Raw genomic sequence first — 18296 nt, 5'->3', positions numbered from 1 at the left:
CAGTCCCCGGCCTTGCCACTAGGGGCGGCCGCGGTCCCCACAGCGCCGGTAGCCGCGAAGCTGAGTGGCCCGGGTTTCCAGCCGGGCCCCTTTTCCAGCTGGGCCCCAGCATGGCTGCCCCCAGAGCTGCGGGTCGGGAAGTCGCCGCGTTCTCGTTTTCCTGACAGCCCCTGGCTTCTGTGCGCTCCTTCCCCTCCCCAGGCCAGTCCAGCAGACATGTTTGCCAAGACCTTTCGGGTCAAGTCCAACACGGCCATCAAGGGGTCGGACAGGTGAGGGAGTGAAGGGGCCTGCTCCGCCCACCCGGGCAGCCAGACATTTCTCCGTGCAGGCTGGCCCACAGCCCTCTCTGGGCTAGGTCAGCCGACCTGGGGTGGAGGCCGAGGGGACGTCCAGCCTGGGAAGGGACCCCGGGAGCAAGGGTGGGTCAGACACATTTTGAGGGCGAAGATGAAGAACAGGCCTGGTTTGTCTCCCAGGCTATCTTTTGAATATTCTCGTTAGTGCAAAGGAAAACGTCATTCAGTCAGCGCTTGCTGACTGCGGTCTATATAAGGTGTGGAGGGTGGAAACACGAAGGATTACAGGGTCCCCGCCCTCCAAAGACTTCGAGTCCCTTAGGAAAAATAAGATGGGGCACCGAGAACTAAAACTATAGGAGAAAAAGGATCTGGTGATTACTTCTCGCAGGAGAGCCAGATGGAGGGTGAGGTGGGAGAGAATTAGGGGACATGTTTTAAGAATTGTACTGTTATACAGTGTTGCAGATGCTGATACCACGTTGCGAATGTTGGGACCAGTAGTCCTCTAGTTGTCACTCTTGGTGCCCTCGTATAGCTTTTTAACCATAAGCTGACAGATTTGCCAAGCAGATACCAGGAAGGAGTGGGTCTGAGGGCTAGGCATGGAGTCTGGAAGGTAGGGCTGAGTTTCTGGCCAAGCTAACTTGGTTACTCACTGGGTCTCCGTTTTCCTCTTTCTTAGTAAAATGGAAAGACTTGCCCCCAGGAATATGTGAAAATAGATGAGACATTGGATGAGAAAGAGAATAGGTTGTTTTGGAAGAGTGTATGAGAATAGGGCATCATAAACTAGTTGTTCCTTGGCCCTTGTGATTTTATTTAGTAAGTCCTTTGGAGTTCTTCATATTTATTAAAATCCATCCAGGCAGGATTCATGCCGGGTATTGGTTTGCTTTCTGCAGGAGAAAGCTTCGGGCTGATGTGACGGCTGCTTTCCCCACTCTTGGAACAGATCAGGTCTCTGCGTTAGTACCTGGAAAGGAAGAGCTCAACATTTTGAAGTTGTATGCTCACAGAGGGGATGCAGTGACTGTGTATGTGTGTGGTGGTAACCCCATCCTGTTTGAACTGGAAAAGAATCTATATCCAACAGGTATGCCAGTAGGCTGGAGATGGCCGTTACTGTAATCCTTGCCTACCATCTGTTTCTCCTTCTTTCTTTCGTTAACCTGCCTTACTTGAAATGTGAAGTGCAAAATCTCCCAGCTTCCCTGAGGATCTTTTTGGACCCAGTATCCCTGGAATTGGGTCTTTCAAGATCAAAAGCTGCTGTAGGAGGGAGAATAAAAGGGCTCACACAGGAAGAGGGTAGTTGGCAAGTGATGTTCCGAGATGATGGACTAATAGTTCATAGTGGGTTAAGTAGGGATGGAGCAGAGGTCTTGAAAAGGGTGGAATTTCAGGACATGTACAAAATAGTCTTAAAACTATCACTAGGAGGATTTTCGTAAGAAACTGAAGAGATACAGTGATAGAAAGGAAGCTGGGTTAATTAAACTACATACCCAGCTGTCTTAGTGATGTACTTCAATGGAGAGATCTCACAGGGATTCTTTCTTAGGCTCTACCTGGCTCTTAGAATCCTTTACTTTCTCTCTTTGTCACAGATCTCAGACATTCAGTGTCCTTCTCTCTTTTCCAGAGCTGCCGACGCCTACTTTGTCACGCGGGGCAGTTCTTCCCCAAGCTTGGCTGCATGTGCACAATGCGTCTCCTTAGGTTACCTGTGCCCCCGCTGCACTTTGCGGCTGTACACACAGAGGCCCCTTTTGATCTAAGGTTTTACTGCTAATCACTGTGAACACAGAGGGAATAAAAATAATAAACATGGGGAAATTTCAGCATTTCCTACAGGCTGGCACCCTGTTCTTCGCTTACTTGCTTCTGAGGTCACAGATGGAAGCCTTGTTGGGTCTCTGTTCCCGCTTTTATCTACTCTGCCCATTGCTGCTGCTGCATCCAGGTGGAATCATAGGGGCCTCCCAGTCTCAAGTGACATCCAGTTTTTTAAGTATCTGCCTGCTTTAAGAATGAAACCTCTTTGGGCCTCACAGCCTCCTCTCTAGCTTTGAGTTGAGTTTCTTTTCTATTTCTTAGTTAAAGTGACCTTAGTGTTTGGCTTTGCCAGTTCCCCAGGGGATTGACCTTTTGGCAATGTCTTTCTGTGTCTCTTTTTGGGCAGTATACACCTTGTGGTCCTATCCTGACCTTCTCCCAACGTTCACAACATGGCCTCTGGTGCTCAAAAAACTGGTGGGGGGAGCAGGTAAGAGGATTTTCCTATCTTCTGGCTATTGGCCAAAACCTACTTAGTAATGGCCAACTACTTTAATAAATGCACCCATTTCCTGTGTTCGTACAATTGAAAAATGGAATTTTTCCCCCATGTGTGTTTCCTCCTTCACTTGGCTGCTTCCATAAGGCCCCTGGGCTGCTAGACCCTGTTGAAAGGCTTCAGTAAGCATTGTACTTTGTCCTTAAATCAGAAGGTACTTTGTGAACTACCACATGCTATACTTTAAATCAGTAAGCTAAATTTAGGAAAGCAGAATAAGAGATCATGGAACCTGACTCTCAGCCTGGTGCTTCAGTTTGACCACTGCCCACCCCTCCAAAGGGAAAAGGTCTGATACTCAGGTTGCATTTCTTCAATTTGAATAACCTAGTTGATACTTAATAAGTGTTTGTAGGTTGAGTGAATGAATAAATGATGAAATAAAACTTGGAATTGGTTAGAGGCAGAACGTGGGTTGTGATGCTTTTGTCCTGTTTGCAGCAGATTTGATGCTGCCAGGCCTAGTGGTGCCCCCTCCTGGTCTGCCTCAGGTACAGAAGGGTGACCTCTGTGCAATGGGCTTGGTGGGGAACAGGCACTGTGCCAGTCTGCCGTGCCTTTGGGAGAAAAACTTAGGTAAAACTGGGGAGGGGGTTGGGAAGGAACAACTTCCAAAGCTATGGATAAAGGATTAAAAGAAAAAAACAGATTCTTCTTCCAGAAGCAGAGAATGGGCCATGGGGGAATGACAGTGAGCCTGTGTGGGTGATTTCCTGGAGTTGGGGCATGAGAGAAATATGGAGAGTTTGGTCAAAGGATACAAACTTCCAGTTATAGGATAAATAAAGTTAGATAATGGGTAACAAGGTGATTATAGTTGGTAACACTATATTGTATAATTAAAATTTGCTCAAAGAGTAGAATTTACCTGTTCTTACCACTGACCCCCAGCCAAATAAGAGCACAAAAAACAAAAAGAATAAGTTTTGGAGAAGACGGTATATGTCTTTTTCACTATTTTAAAGTTACTTTCTAACACACTATGATAGTGAATAGTGACTATTCAGCAAATATTTGTTAAACAGATAAATGAATATTTATGCCTGATAGTTCTACTTTGATCTCAACGCAAGATGCTATGCCTTGTTTGTTCTGTTTATAAAAATTACTATTGTTTACTAAATACAAATTTGAATTCCAAATGATGTCCCAAATCTGTTGTTCCTTTTTGCTTGAAATGTAATTCATAAACTTCTTCTTGGAAAAAATTAGCATTTCTGATAAAATGTTTAAGCAATTTCAAGATAAACTTTTAATGGTATTCAGACTGATTCTGGGGAATCAATCTCCCACTCAGTTGTCAATCAAAAGAGTCTAATGATCCAAGTTTCTATTTTCCTGTTTTAATTTTGTATGGATATTCTGTGACTCTTCCCTCCCCAGCACCCCCCTCTAGATGTCTCTCACAAGCGTAAATCTTAACTTGCCCTTGTATCAAGATTAAAATAATACTTGCATATGTGGTCCTAAGCAAATATTTTGAAAATTTTATTTTGAACAATGATCTGTCTGGTAAGAAGTTAGTTATATCAGTCTCCACACTGTGGGAAAGATTAGACGATGAGATAGAGCTAGTAGAGCCCAGGAAGGAGACAGCAATGGGACAATCAAAAACAAGAGCCTTGCTGTGTGAAAACACAGATCAAAATGTAACTTATATTTTGTAACAGTTATAATGGTAAATTATAACATATATTAAATATACCATTTTTAGGGGCGCCTGGGTGGCTCAGTCAGTTAAACGTCTCCCTTCAGCTCAGGTCATGATCACAGGATCCTGGGATCAAGTCCCGCATCGGGCTCCATCTCTCTCTCTCTCTTTCTCTCAAATAAATAAATAAAATCTTTAAAAGTATATATATGTAATATTTATACAAAAATTATAATTTGAGTAATGCTTGAAAAACTGCCTTTGCAAATATCCTTTATAGAAAACTTTAAAAGCTAGACTTGGGCTCCCAATCCAGCCAAATTAAAAAAAGAATTGAAAGAAGAGAGAAAGGGGCGCCTGGGTGGCACAGCGGTTAAAGCGTCTGCCTTCGGCTCAGGGCGTGATCCCGGCGTTCCGGGATCGAGCCCCACGTCAGGCTCCTCTGCTATGAGCCTGCTTCTTCCTCTCCCACTCCCCCTGCTTGTGTTCCCTCTCTCGCTGGCTGTCTCTATCTCTGTCAAATAAATAAATAAAATCTTAAAAAAAAAAAAAAAAGAAAGAAAGAAAGAAAGAAGAGAGAAAAAAAGGAATGACCGAGTTACGCGACTAGAAAATTAATCTGCCGGTGAATAGAATCGCCCAAAAAGAACTGGCCGAAGGCACTACGGCTGATAACACTCGAATTTGACCTGGAATCAGTTTGGCCACAAGTACTTTCACTTCAGTTAAAATCAAAGGTGACATGGGAGAATGGGTTGTTCACTTCACCACAATCAAAGCTGCCCTATGGGACATTAAATCACCAGGAGATCCTAATCACAAATCCAATCATTTCTGATTTGGCTGGTTATCCGCTTCAGTGAATATTAATTTATTAAGAAAGTCTCAAACAAACCAGACTCCTGCCTGACTCCTGAGAATGAAGAAGCTCAACAGAACCTGAGGCTGCCCCATCCCATAAAATCAGACACGACCACTCAAATGAAGTGTCGGTAATTGTGTGAAAAGGCTTTGCGCTCCTCCACCCACCCATTCATCTACATGTCCATTCACATATGTATTAATCGCTTGCCTTCTGTGCCTTGACTTTGCTCGGTGCTAAGGATACACGGTGATAAACTAACCAGACAGAATCCCTGCCCTCATGAAGCTTACATTTTCTCAGGGGATATGAATATTAAACAAATACTATAAAATTAATATTTCTAGTAAAAATATCCATGCCACAAAGAGGACTATGAAAGAGAAAGAAATGGGAAGAAATTCAAAACTTAGGAGATGAAGGAAAGTTTCTTTGAAGAAATTTAGGTTGACCTTTGAAGAACAAAAGGAAAATAACTAGGAAAAGGATAAAATGCTATCCAATGAAAGACACATGAAGGCTCGTGGCCGGTGTATCTTGCAAACTCTACACACTAAAATAGCTTGTCAGAGAACCTGTGGGTATGATAAGAAAAGACAAGATAAAATAATTCAACACCTTTTGTTACTTAGTACATTGTGCCAAGTCAACTTTCTCATTTACAGAAATATTTGCATTATTGATAAATAAGAAATGTACATTTTTAAAGATTTTATCTTTAAGTAATCTCTACACCCAATGTGGAGATCAAGAGTCACACACTTCACTGACAGAACCAGGCAGGCACCCCAAGAAATACACATTTCAATGTTGACTATACTGAGATTGAAATATATTTTGTTGTTATGTTATTGCACTGGGAACTCCAGGGCAATACTTCAGTGTCACAGGGTAATCTCTAAAGAATTGTGAAAGAATAGCTTTTATCAACTATATAACAACACATCTTTTTTTTTTTTTAAGGATTCTGTTTATTTATTTGACAGAGAGCACAAGCTGGGAAAGCAGCAGGCAGAGGGAGAGGGAGAAGCAGGCTCCCTGCAGAGCAGGGAGCCCAATGCAGGGCTTGATCCCAGGACCCCGAGATCATGACCTGAGCCGAAGGCAGGCGCTTAACCGCCTGAGCCACCCAGGGGCCCAACAACAGCACATCATTTAAAATAAGTCTAATTAATGCTCAAATTTTCGTTTTTTAAAGCCAGAATTAATATCAAACTTTAAAGATGATCACAGAAACTATTTTATAAGACAATGTTAAAATTTTTTAGATTATCAAAGTTTTCCAAATTAATGTTAAATATACATTCTCTGACTGCCTGACAAAAACACCCCAATAAAAAGACAGCTTGTTTTCTAAAATGCTTTTAAATCAGCCACGTTAGCTTGCATAGATTTTTTGTAAAGTATGTGCTTGTGATTTTGAAAGGCATTTAACACCTTCTGTAACTAGCCTCCTTGAAAAACGTTTAGTCTAAGACAAGTTTTACGTGAATTATAAACTTACTGACCTGAATATTTGAAAAATTTTCTGATCTAAATTTCACTGTAATGCTTCACATTATTAAATTTGTTATGTTTTTATGACAGTGTTTGAATTAATAATTGACTAATCATCGCTAAAAAGGAACTTGACTAAATAGATATTTGGAACTTTGTGAATAATCTGATTTATTAAATATTTTTAACTCTCCCTAGAGTTTATGGCCAAAGATTCCTTGGCTTACTTAATTTCTACTGTTATCCTCCTCACTCTGCTAATATGCATGGCATGTCTTTGACCATCTTGGTGAATAGATTGGAACAGAATAAGGCGGAAGGAAATTCGGAAGATGATGCAAAAATGATTCCAAGCTCTTCCCATCCCTTCAACATTTTCACGACAGTGTAACTAACATATCTACACACACTGCGCACACACACACACACACACACACACACACACACTTGGCTAAGGTGATTCTTTGAAAATAAACCATCAATTAATCTAATCAAGAAAGAAAAAGAAAGCATAAGCAAGAAGGAAATAGCCATAGATGCAGAAGATGTTTTTCTAATTATGAGAGACCACTTTACACAACTCTGTACAAATAAAGTTAAAAACCTAAATAAAATGAATAATTTTCTAGAAAAATCTAATTTACCAAAACTGACTCTAGAGAATGATACAATTCTAAACAAACCATAAAGAAAGGAGAAAATTTCAGAGTGAAGGGGAACAACTCTGAAGATACACATGACAGTGGATTCAGAGGAAAATATCAAATACAGATCTTTTCTACATTCGTGCTTTTATAAAGCTCTCACAAAGCAAATTTGTGTTTAAAAATACCTGGGTTTACGGGGAACTAGGTTAGAGGATGCTGGGCGCAGAGAGAAAGGTGGCATGGCAGACCCAGGGCAGGGGTCTAGTTGGTGAGGCCTCTGTCTCTGGCACAGAACTGGACCAGCCACCGACCTGCCCAGCTGCACTAACCTGAGAGCAGCAATCAAGCATGGGGGTGGGGGGGATTGGGTGTCGGGGCCCAAGTCTTCAAGGCTTCCAGAGGGTTATGTGCCACTAAAGCATCACCACCTTGGAATAATGGCTGGGCGTGCCTGGTTCCCCACGTCAGGGATCTGCAGCAACTTAAACTTCAGCCCCTCACTTCCTCAAGACCCCATCCAGAGGGGTGAAATGTCACAGACTGGAGATGTGGCCGCTGTTCCCGTCACTGCTGGTTCTTCCCAGGTCTGTAACCAGGAATGTATTTAAGAACAGCCTGGAGTGGCAGAAGCACTTATCTGAGGCACAGAGGGAGGGTAAATAACTTCAGTCCTGGGGGGCTGAGAGAGGACACCCAGGAGTCCAGACCCAGAGGACACTCAGAAATCACCAAACTTGAGAGTCAGACACCATTTCATCCTGGTGTCTTGCACTCCGCCCACACTGCCTCTGCAGCCCCTCTGATCAAGTTCAATGAAGTGTCTTTTTCAGTGTGGGAAAGGCCGCTGCGTTCTCCAAGAGTCTCTCTGACAGCAAGTCCTACCTGGCTTACCAGGGTGCTCACTGACTGGAAGAGTGCACATCAGCTGGCTGGTTAGAAGCAGAAAGGGTAGCTTTGTGGTGTTCAAGCCACAGACCCATAGAGCTCAGGAAAGTTCTGGCTGTCACAAGATCAAGACCTGTACAGCTGGAAGGCAAACAAGAAAGTGTCTCTGGAACAAGAGGGGAACGCAGGCATCTGCATTAATGTAATTTCCCTTCAGCTGCTGTTTGTTTAGGGTTGTATACCCCAGATCCACAAAAAAGATAGTGCGTGAACTAACGTGACTGCTGCATTTTACTGTCATAATCCCCCTATTTTCTAATTGTTTATGAGGTAATTTCAGTTTCTAAAACATGAATTACCCTAAAACAAAATGTTGTAAAGAGCAGATAATTCGACCTGCCACTTAAACTACTCCAGAGAATATAATTCCATTAGAATATTTTTACATGAAGCAAGTATCAATCAATAGGAAAAAAAATGTATTGCACAAACACCATATAAATATTCCACAGACCCATCTCTGTTGTAATATCAATTAAAAATCTAAATAAAAAACTAGAAAATAAGTTTTAGGATCTCACTTTAAAGAATATTTTATTATGAGCAAGAGGAGTATTCTAAGAAGTCAGAGAGATACATAAAATATTAAGAAGTTTATTAAAATAACTCACAATATCAATATACCTGAGAAGAAAATTCTAATGATCTCTTTCTTGGACACTGAAAAGAAGTTTGTCAAAACTCAACATTAATTAATGGTTGTTTATTTTGGCTCGTCTTACTTCTCCAACTTCATGCCATTAACTGCTCCTGTATCCATTGCTTGAACGTGTTAAGCTGATTTCCACTTTAAGACTTCTACCAGCTTTTTTGACTGTCTACAAAACTAGCGTATATTTATGCAATGCACAGATGTTGGCTTCTCTATAAATTTAATTTTATTGCAGTTGAGAAGGTAATTGCATAGTGTCGTATTTAAAACCATGAATTCCTGGGGCGCCTGGGTGGCACAGCGGTTAAGCGTCTGCCTTTGGCTCAGGGCGTGATCCCGGTGTTATGGGATCAAGCCCCACATCAGGCTCTTCCGCTATGAGCCTGCTTCTTCCTCTCCCACTCCCCCTGCTTGTGTTCCCTCTCTCACTGGCTGTCTCTATCTCTGTCGAATAAATAAATAAAATCTTTAAAAAATAAAATAAAATAAAATAAAATAAAACCATGAATTCTGGAGCTGGATTACTAAGGTTTAAGCCCAAGCCTCACCACATACCACCTGCATGACTTTGTAAGTTACTATATCTCAACTTCCTTACACGTAGAATGAGAATAAAAATAAAACCTACCTTATGAGACTGTTATGGGTATAACCTATGTTAATATGCTATGCATATAACATTAATTACAGTAATGTAAGTCCTCAGACTGATGTCTGGCTCGTGATAAATGTTACAACATTTATTATTATTATTACCCAAGACTTATCTTCCCTTCTTCCTCCTTCTTCCTGCTCCTTCCTTACCGAAAGAAAACAGTTGATGTACTTAGCAGATAGCAACCTTCTCAATGGAAGAAGGCTTTTACCCAGTTTTAAAGGATGCATCTCAATTGAGCTAAATCCAACACAGGAATTTCCTTCCTGCTTGAAAGTTTTTGGTCTAGAAGTAAATATGTGATCCAGTTCTGGCCAAGGGGTCTTAATAATAAGTCCCCTGGCATCTCTCCAGTAAAGACTTGCATTGCCAGTAGGGAAAAAAAAGTTACAGGAAAAAAGGCTCTTTTTACATTGCTCTGTCCTTTCTACCTTGAACAGAACTGTGTGGAGACACAATTTTGGAGCTAAGGTAGCCCTCTTGCAACACCAGACCATCAGGAGGCAATTCTCCATGGTGTTTCTATTCCTACTATGACAGTTTTTGCTTTGGATTATTTTTTCAAGAATGTTTGCATGGCAAACAGTTTTGAAACTTAGAAACAATATTTCCCTTGGACAAGAGGGCGTATTTGTTTTCTGACTAGGATAATAAAGACAATGCCTTCCTCCAGTACAAAGTTTGGGCATCTTTGCTGGCAGCCTACTTACAAGATTTGGGATTTCCTACCTTGGGGTTACTCAGCTGTGACACAGCCTTGAGTGTGTGTGAAGCATCCATCAGAGCTGCTCCAATGAGGCCCTGAGGGTTCTCAGGACAAAGAGAACTGGTATGAACGTGAAGTTCATGCCACCTCCTATGCTAAGACTGATGAAGTCTTTTGTCTCTGATTTAGGAGTTCAGTGTTTTCTGCCAGCATCTGTGAAGCTATCGCAGGGTAACTACAGTTAACCCTTCAACAATGCAGGGGGTTGGGGCACTGACCCCCATGCATTCAAAAATCCACATATAACTTTTGACTCCCCCCAGAACTGAACTACTAATAGCCTACTGTTGGCCAAAAGCCTTACTGATGATATAAACAGAATTAACCCATATTTTGTATGTGATATGTATTATATATTGTAGTCTCACAATAAAGTTAGAGAAAAGAATGTTATTAAAAAATCATAAGGCAGAGAAAATACATTTGAAGTACTGTACTGTATTTACTGAAAAAAATCCATGCATAAGTGGACCCACACAGTTTAAACCCATGTTGTTCAAAGGTCAACTGTACTTATTTTGCAAGCAGGGTAAAGTTTCAGACCCTTCACAGTTCCTGACAAACACGTTTAAGTGCAAGAGCCAGCCTGCTGACAGCAGAGCAAAAGATCGGAACTTCTGACTGAGCCGCAGTACCAACCTTGGAGTATCTACCTCCAGACTGATTCCGTGATTAAAACACACCCACCCAAGGGGCGCCTGGGTGGCTCAGTTGGTTAAGTGTCCCATACTTGGTTTTGGCTCAGGTCATGATCTCAGGGTCATGATTTTGAGCCCTGTGTTGGGCTCTGTGCTCTGCACAGAATCTGCTTAAGACTCTCTCTCCCTCTCCCTCCCCACCTCCACCCCCCCAAAAAACAAAAACAAACACATACACAAACACAATAAAATATATTCAGCTGATGAACACATTGTATCTGAAGTTATGAAAAAAATTTTGTGAGATTCACTCATTTACATACTGAAAGCAAAGTCATCATTTGCTGATTTGAGTACCTAGAAAAAAAGTTTAGAATACGTATTTGAATTGATGCTTTTTTACTTACCATTCTCATACTTCCTGTAAAATCTATTATAACTCAAGTTCAACTCTTAAACAATCAGGAAATTAAAAAAAAAAATCCTGGTCAAATATATTTAGATACATCAAAAAGGGCTATTATGCTTGAGAATATTTTTGGTTCTTGAGAAGCAACTTCCTCATCTTGTCACCATGTCCTTTGATGCCAGCCACTTTGGACTTCTTGGAGGTACCACAACCCACCAGATGCTTGCCCACCTTTACAAAGAAAAAAACTCTGTTTTCTATTACTGTGATATTTTTCCTCCACCTTGCAATCCTGGAGAAGTTCTCTCTATTCTTTTGAGTCTCAGGTAAACCTATCATCTTTGTTTTGTCAAATTATTCCCAGCCCAAATTATCTGCTCCTTCTGCTCTTTTTCATTGTTATTTCACACACACTAGTGTTTTCATCCCATGTGTGTCACATTATAACTTGTTCATACACCTCTCTCCTCCATCACATTTTGCCTTGTTTCAGAATTTTGCCTGTGTCATATATATTTGTCTACTCCAACTCATCTCTTCATTAAACAAATAGTTATTGAGGAGCTACTATGTGCTAAGCCGCTGTTCCTGGCAAGGGGAATATAGCTGTACAAAAGTCACATGGAGACATTTCCTTTGTGGAAATTCCCTTCCTGAGAGAGAGGCAGAGTAAAAACAAATCAGTGGAGAAATACAAGAGCAAAATAAGCAGCTGGAGATAAGTGCTAAGAAGAAAAAATGCAAAATAATTTTGAAATAAAAAGTAATGAGAAAATCCAACCTGAATAGAGCAGCCAAGAAATGCTTTCCTGAGAAAGTTGCATTGCAGCACTGACTCGAAAGGTGAGAGTGAGGTGGCCATGAGAAAGGCCAAGAAACATACTCCAAAGGAGATAAATAGTGGAAAAGCTTGGGAAGGGTGCTTGGGGACAAGGTAGCTAGATGACAGTGAGAAGGTGAAGAATTCTATAAGAAAAGATGAGAGAGATGGAGAGAGCAGGTTCATGAGTCATGGGAAGGGGTTTAGAATTTGTTCCAAAAACAATGGAACAAAAATCACTGAATATTTTTATTCGAAGGATTGATGTAATCTAATTTATGTTGCTGAGAAATCTGGCTGGCTGCTGTGAGTGAATTGACTGAGACCTGCTGGATGATGGAACAATGGTTCAGAACAAATATTATGGTATCTTTGACTAAAGCTGAAGTATGGCGTGCAGGCAAGAGGATGGACTGGAAATTAAAAGTGTTAGTGGACTGAATGTGGTTAATGAGGGAAAAGGGGGTATTGGGAATAATCCATAGATTTTTAAATTGAACAAGTAACTGAGTGATGGTGAGGAAATGGGAGGAGGCTGAGTTTTGGAAGAATATCAAGAGCTCCATTTTCAACATACTGATTTTGAGATAGCCAGTTAATATCCAAAATAAGATGTCAAAGAAGTAGATGGGTATTAGAAACAAGATGGATTTCTGAAGAGAGATCTGGACTGAAGAAACAAATGTTACATATCTGTCTCAGTAAATATTTGTATTTAATACTATGGATGGGACTGAATGAAATTCCTCAGAAAGGTATTTCATTTTCAGAGGTAAAGATGTACCAGGACAGAAATTTGAGGCAAGGAAGCATTTAGATGAGGAGTATTAGATCATTTATGATCGACTAAAACATCTCCAATCCAAACCAAATCAAGAAGGAAACATACCAAGTAACATATACTTAAATCTAGATGTAGGGCGCGCTTCTGAGTTTGTGGATTCACCACACCAGAGATGGTGACAATCCTTAAAGAGAGTTGTTATGGTTTACCTACTTTACAGATAACAAAACTGATCATCATAGAGAAAAAACAGCTTGTGCATGGCTGCATAATTAATAAAGAAAATAGAGAAGTTGGGCATTAAAGTCTATTTCTATCACACCACTCTGTCACCAAAAAAATATTTAATCTTCCTCATTATGATACTACACACTCATGAAGTTAGGTTAAGTCCAGCTATCCCCATTTTCTTATCAATGAAAAATAGGAGCCTCAAAAATATTTGATAATTTGTTTGAGGTCACACTGGTAATTAGTAGAGTCATGGCTAGAGTTCAAGTCTCAACTCTTACACAAATACTCTCTTCCCCAGACCCCGTGATGTCACATTTCCTGTCTAGTCTTGGTCCCATTATAAAAAGAATCTTTCATTTCTTCTTTTACCTGCGTTTTTTTCTTAAATATTTATCTATTTATTTGAGAGAAAGAGCAAGTGTGAGTGGGGCTGGGGGGGCCAGAGAGGGAGGGAGAGAATCTCAAGCAGACTCTGTCCTGGGCACAGAGCCCTACATGGGGCTTGACCTCACGACCCTAAGATCATGTCCTGAGCCAAAATTAAGAATCGGACACTTAACTGACTGAGCCACCCAGGCGCTCCTACATTTATTATTTTAAAAACTCTAAGTATGTCAGTCCGAGTTCCTCATTTTGGCTATTCTTTGCTTTCTTGATTTTTTTCCTCCACCAAAAAGACACTGGTGATACAGATAAAGTTCTCAGTATCTGTGGCAGCACAGGCTTTCATGGGGCCCAAAGCACTGGCCTGGCTACTTACCATTATGTGCTGAGCCAGCCTTGAGCTTCAGGAGCAATACTCATATTGTTTTTATTATGACATATGACTACTTTACTTTTTTAAAGGGAAATAAAGTTGAAGGAGATATAAGCATGTATTTGTGTTTATCTCTATCTTCAGACTTTGATATCTTTAACTTTACAGAATCTTTATATCCCAATGACCTTCAGTTTTCCTTTTAGCCTAAATCATATAAAAATATTCATAAACTTCTACCAGAGATCCATTAATTATCAAATAATAATAATGCAAATGAATGGTTGTGAATAGCACATTTTTCATTAAATCTATCAGCAAATTCTCATTCATGTTCCAACCCAATTTCATTCACCGCACACTGATATCTTGTTGGTCTTAGGCATATGGATCAGTACTTATTTCCAAGATTATTTCTATTCTTTTCCTTTTCATAAAGATAATTTGTGGAATTAACTTCTTCAGATTTTATATGGTAATTTCCTTGTTAAAAAGTTTTATATTAAGCTTAACTCCTCTGCGTAAAGCTCATCATGTGTAAATTTTAAAGTAAAAAGGCACAAATAATGAGTAGTGCCAGAAAATTATATGTGCTCATACAAAATACAGATGTGCATATTGCATAAGGCCATTTATAGCACAGAACATGTGATAATTCTTTTTCTCTTTTGCTTTAAAATGTGATATTTTTGTGTATTTCAGGAAATCTAAAAATTTTCATTACTATGAACCTTTCAGTTCCATTTCACTGGTATATAATTCTAAAGAATCTTGATGGTTTTTTTAAATCCTCCTAACTTTTCCTAATTACTTCATACTTAGAAACCCTGTCACATCTTTCCTTACCTACACAACTGGGATTTACATTCTCCCTCTTAAAACACCATCACAAATGAAAACATTGTTTTTGGTTCCAACTGCATATTCAGTAGCTGCTGAGAAAATTAGAAATGTGTACTCATTTACTGAGTCTTACACTCAGACTTCAACTTAGAAGTGTAACAAATCAAAAAAAAAAAAAAACCCAAACTATAAAGTTCTACAAAAGATCACACTGAGCCAAGAATGAATTTATTTAGAGAAGAGGAGAGTGGGGCACTAATTGCTTAATCTTCCTGAGAAAAGGACAGTTTACGTTTAGCAAATACTGAAGCAAAGTACATATTTATTAAACTTTTTGTCCCTTCAGGTCATGCCGTTCAAAGTTGTCCTTTGTCTGACAATTCAAATGTCCTTCTAATGAATTTCACCTGCTCTCAAATATTAAAATTTCCCTTTCATTATAAATTTCCTTTCGTGAAATTACCGGCCACTGAATTGTCCAAAGTACAGTTCTAATAGCTCTGTTTACAGTGTGAGATCCAAATAAAAGTGCCTAGTTATGGACCTTGAGGTTCAAGCCATGTAGATGAGTTACCCCACCCAATCTGGGAAGAGCAGATGCTGCCGTCCTTTCAATCATTGCGGTCATGTAGACCCAGCCTCGTTCTAAATTTCCTCAAATGCTTTCATCACATGGGTTTGGCAAACTGACAACTCAGAATAGGTACAGTATTGATTTGTGTCTTCTCGGGTGCAGGTGGAGCAGGGATTTGAAAGGAGGCCCTTGGAATTAGCATATTGGCACTCATCCATTCCTGGATGTATTTTTGTGTTCTCTATTCATCTCAGGAAAATATCTAACCAGGTGCTTTGTATGAGGTCATTCACAAAGTAATTCTCCGGGTTTTTTAAACATTTTTAGTGGGCCATTAGATTCAGGAGAACGTAAATTTCTTGTTCTCATATTAAAATAAAAATAAGGGGTGCCTGGGTGGCTCAGTTGGTTAAGCATCTGCCTTCGGCTCAGGTCATGATCCTGGGGTCCTGGGATCGAGCCCCATGTCGGGCTCCCTGCTCAGCGGGGAGCCTGCTTCTCCTTCTGCTGCTCCCCCTGCTCATGCTCTCTCTCTGTGTCAAATAAAGAAATAAAATCTTAAAAAAAGAAAAAAGAATAGTCAAGATTTATTGTGAGCCCCTATAAGCCTCTCATCTGCCTTCCACCTGCCTCATCTTTTGCTGCTTCAACTTGAGGGCCTCAACCCTAATACAAGGTTCAACCTCTTTGTGATCCTCCGTATCCTGTGGCTTCAAAACCTGGCTATGATTGGGGCACCTGGGTGGCTCAGTCAGTTAATTATCCGACTCTTGATTTCACCTCAGGTCATGGTTTCAGGGTCCTGGGATTAAGCCCCTCGTGGGGCTCCATGCTGAGCATGGAGCCTGCTTGGGATTCTCTCTCTCCCTCACCCCTTCCCTCTAATTACGAGTTCCTTTGTGGTCAAAAGGGAAAATGAAAAACTGAGTGTTTTGACATCATTACATTTAGAAAGCTTAAAATTAATCTCAGAACTCTGAAACCAGTTTTTGAAAACAAAAATTCAGTTGTTTCATGCTCACCAGTTTCTTATTAAAGTAATAGAGTTAAGAAAACTAAATCCAGTATATTTCTTTTCATTATCTTTGTTCCACAAGGACAAAATGCAAAATCTATATGAATTTTAAGTGTAAATCATTGATCACTTATAAAAAATTCTGTTCAGTAATATTTATAATTGAGTTTGAAGACAAATAATGCAAGTATTTATCCCATTAGTATTCCATCTAAAATTCATTCTAAAAATATTTTACTGTAATAAATGGATACTTAAAACTATATATAGAAGTAGCTTTTGTCAAGTTTGGTATCTGACGCCAAGTGAACAAAGACGGCAAACCCTACTCTCTCCCCTAGTTTTTTATATATTTTCTTTGCATGGTTCCTAGTCTTAAAGATTATGTGTATACATACATTTACACACACACATACACACACACACACACACACACATTTTAGGTCCCTAAGAAACTGTAAAGAGAACAATGGTTATAAGAAAAAGAAAGTTAAAATAAGTTACTGGTATATCGGCCTTTGCCAACTATAAGAAAAAACATGCCCTATTTAGAAAAAAAAATTGCAGATCAATATGCAAATGTCATTTGAAAGCATTCTGTTTTTTAAAATAAGTTGTTTCTCTTGAGCAGTTTTACAAATATCAGCTGTGTTGGTATAATTTGTTTGCAAGCAAACCAAATTTGAGGACCAAAGTAGATTTTTAGAATAAATTTATAGAAGAATCTTAAATAAGATTCAATAAGCACACGGATGGGTCTGCAGGTGGTAATGTCTCAACAACTGAAGCTCTTCAAGAAGGAACACGTGTTAGTGTCTTGAAGTAACAATGGACACACACAACTGCTCTAATTCTCCAGTCCATTCAGTTGACATCTTCTGCCAATCATTTGGCCACCATTATGTCTCCTATTGTCTCAACATGTCACACTCTCTCAACAGTCCTTGTGTTACCGTCCCTGAACATACCTCCTGAACAGGTGTATATGACATGTGTGGAAAAGTTTGGAGATTGTCAGACTTAAAGGATCCAAAAAGAGAAAAGAAAACTCTATTAGTAAATGCAGTTAGATTAGACTTCCCACTTTCATCGTAAGAACAGAGTAAAATCAAATATTTAGCAATCAACCTATTTGTAACCCTGAATTAGCCAAATTCACCAATTCTTTAATTTCTAAAAAAATGTTTTATAGATACAAGTTACAGTCTCAGCACTAGACTATTTGTAATTAACCTATGAATTGTTCACATAACTTTAGTTAAGTGTTAGGTTTTGATAAATTTCAGTTTAGAAAAATGAGTTTAGCCCTCTGATTTTAGAAAATATCATCAAACCATCATCCCTGGCAAAAATCTTATTATTCTTTGAAAGTGAAACATCCCAAATCCTGTCACTTATTCAGGTAACACCAGCTATCTTGTTCAAAGATCCAGCAAACACAGCTGAGATTTTATAGATTGCTGAGTCTGAACGAGGAGGTGAGCAAAAGACCATGCTTCCAGTGAGATTTCGGCCCTTCCAACTATCTATAGGTTTCTGTTTTAGTTACCAGAGGTTAATTGAAACCTCTTGAGTGCAGAGGTGTTAGTCTCCTGCCCTTATGACTAGAGCAAATATTAGTTGCTCACTTAGTAGGAAAAGAATGACACAATATAATCTTGGCACTAGCTGTTCTATTGACAAGTGCACAGGCCTTTAACCTAACACTAATTGTAATTAGAAATAAAATTATTCATACCATAATCCAATAAATTGCTAATCGCTAGATTTTTTTATATGTATTCCTAATAATTGTCCTTTTTTAATTTTATTTTTTTAAGATTTTATTTATTTATTTGAGAGAGAGAGAGCACAAGCAGGGGGAGCAACAGGCACTGAGCAGGGAGCCTAATGTGGGGCTTGATCCCAGG

The 18296-nt window shown here is 39.7% G+C and overlaps 1 protein-coding gene across 2 annotated transcripts in view; it reads left to right on the top strand.

Moving 5' to 3' along the window:
- Positions 1–26: 26 nt before the first annotated feature.
- Positions 27–18296, top strand: part of CFH (complement factor H) — a 135018-nt gene continuing 116748 nt past the window's right edge. The window contains exons 1-3 of one of the 2 annotated variants that reach the window (XM_057315416.1): positions 27–272; positions 1205–1395; positions 2485–2568. In XM_057315416.1, the coding sequence (XP_057171399.1) occupies positions 217–272; positions 1205–1395; positions 2485–2568 (331 nt within the window). In that variant the 5' untranslated portion in view covers positions 27–216. The remainder of the gene's footprint in view (positions 273–1204; positions 1396–2484; positions 2569–18296) is intronic. The other variant, XM_057315417.1, reaches the window with a different exon arrangement.

The sequence above is a fragment of the Ursus arctos genome, unplaced genomic scaffold (assembly GCF_023065955.2).
Source record: "Ursus arctos isolate Adak ecotype North America unplaced genomic scaffold, UrsArc2.0 scaffold_2, whole genome shotgun sequence".
Taxonomy (NCBI): Eukaryota; Metazoa; Chordata; class Mammalia; order Carnivora; family Ursidae; genus Ursus; species Ursus arctos.
The sequence above is the reverse complement of the archived record's forward strand: the minus strand, read 5'-3'. Positions and strand labels throughout refer to the sequence as shown.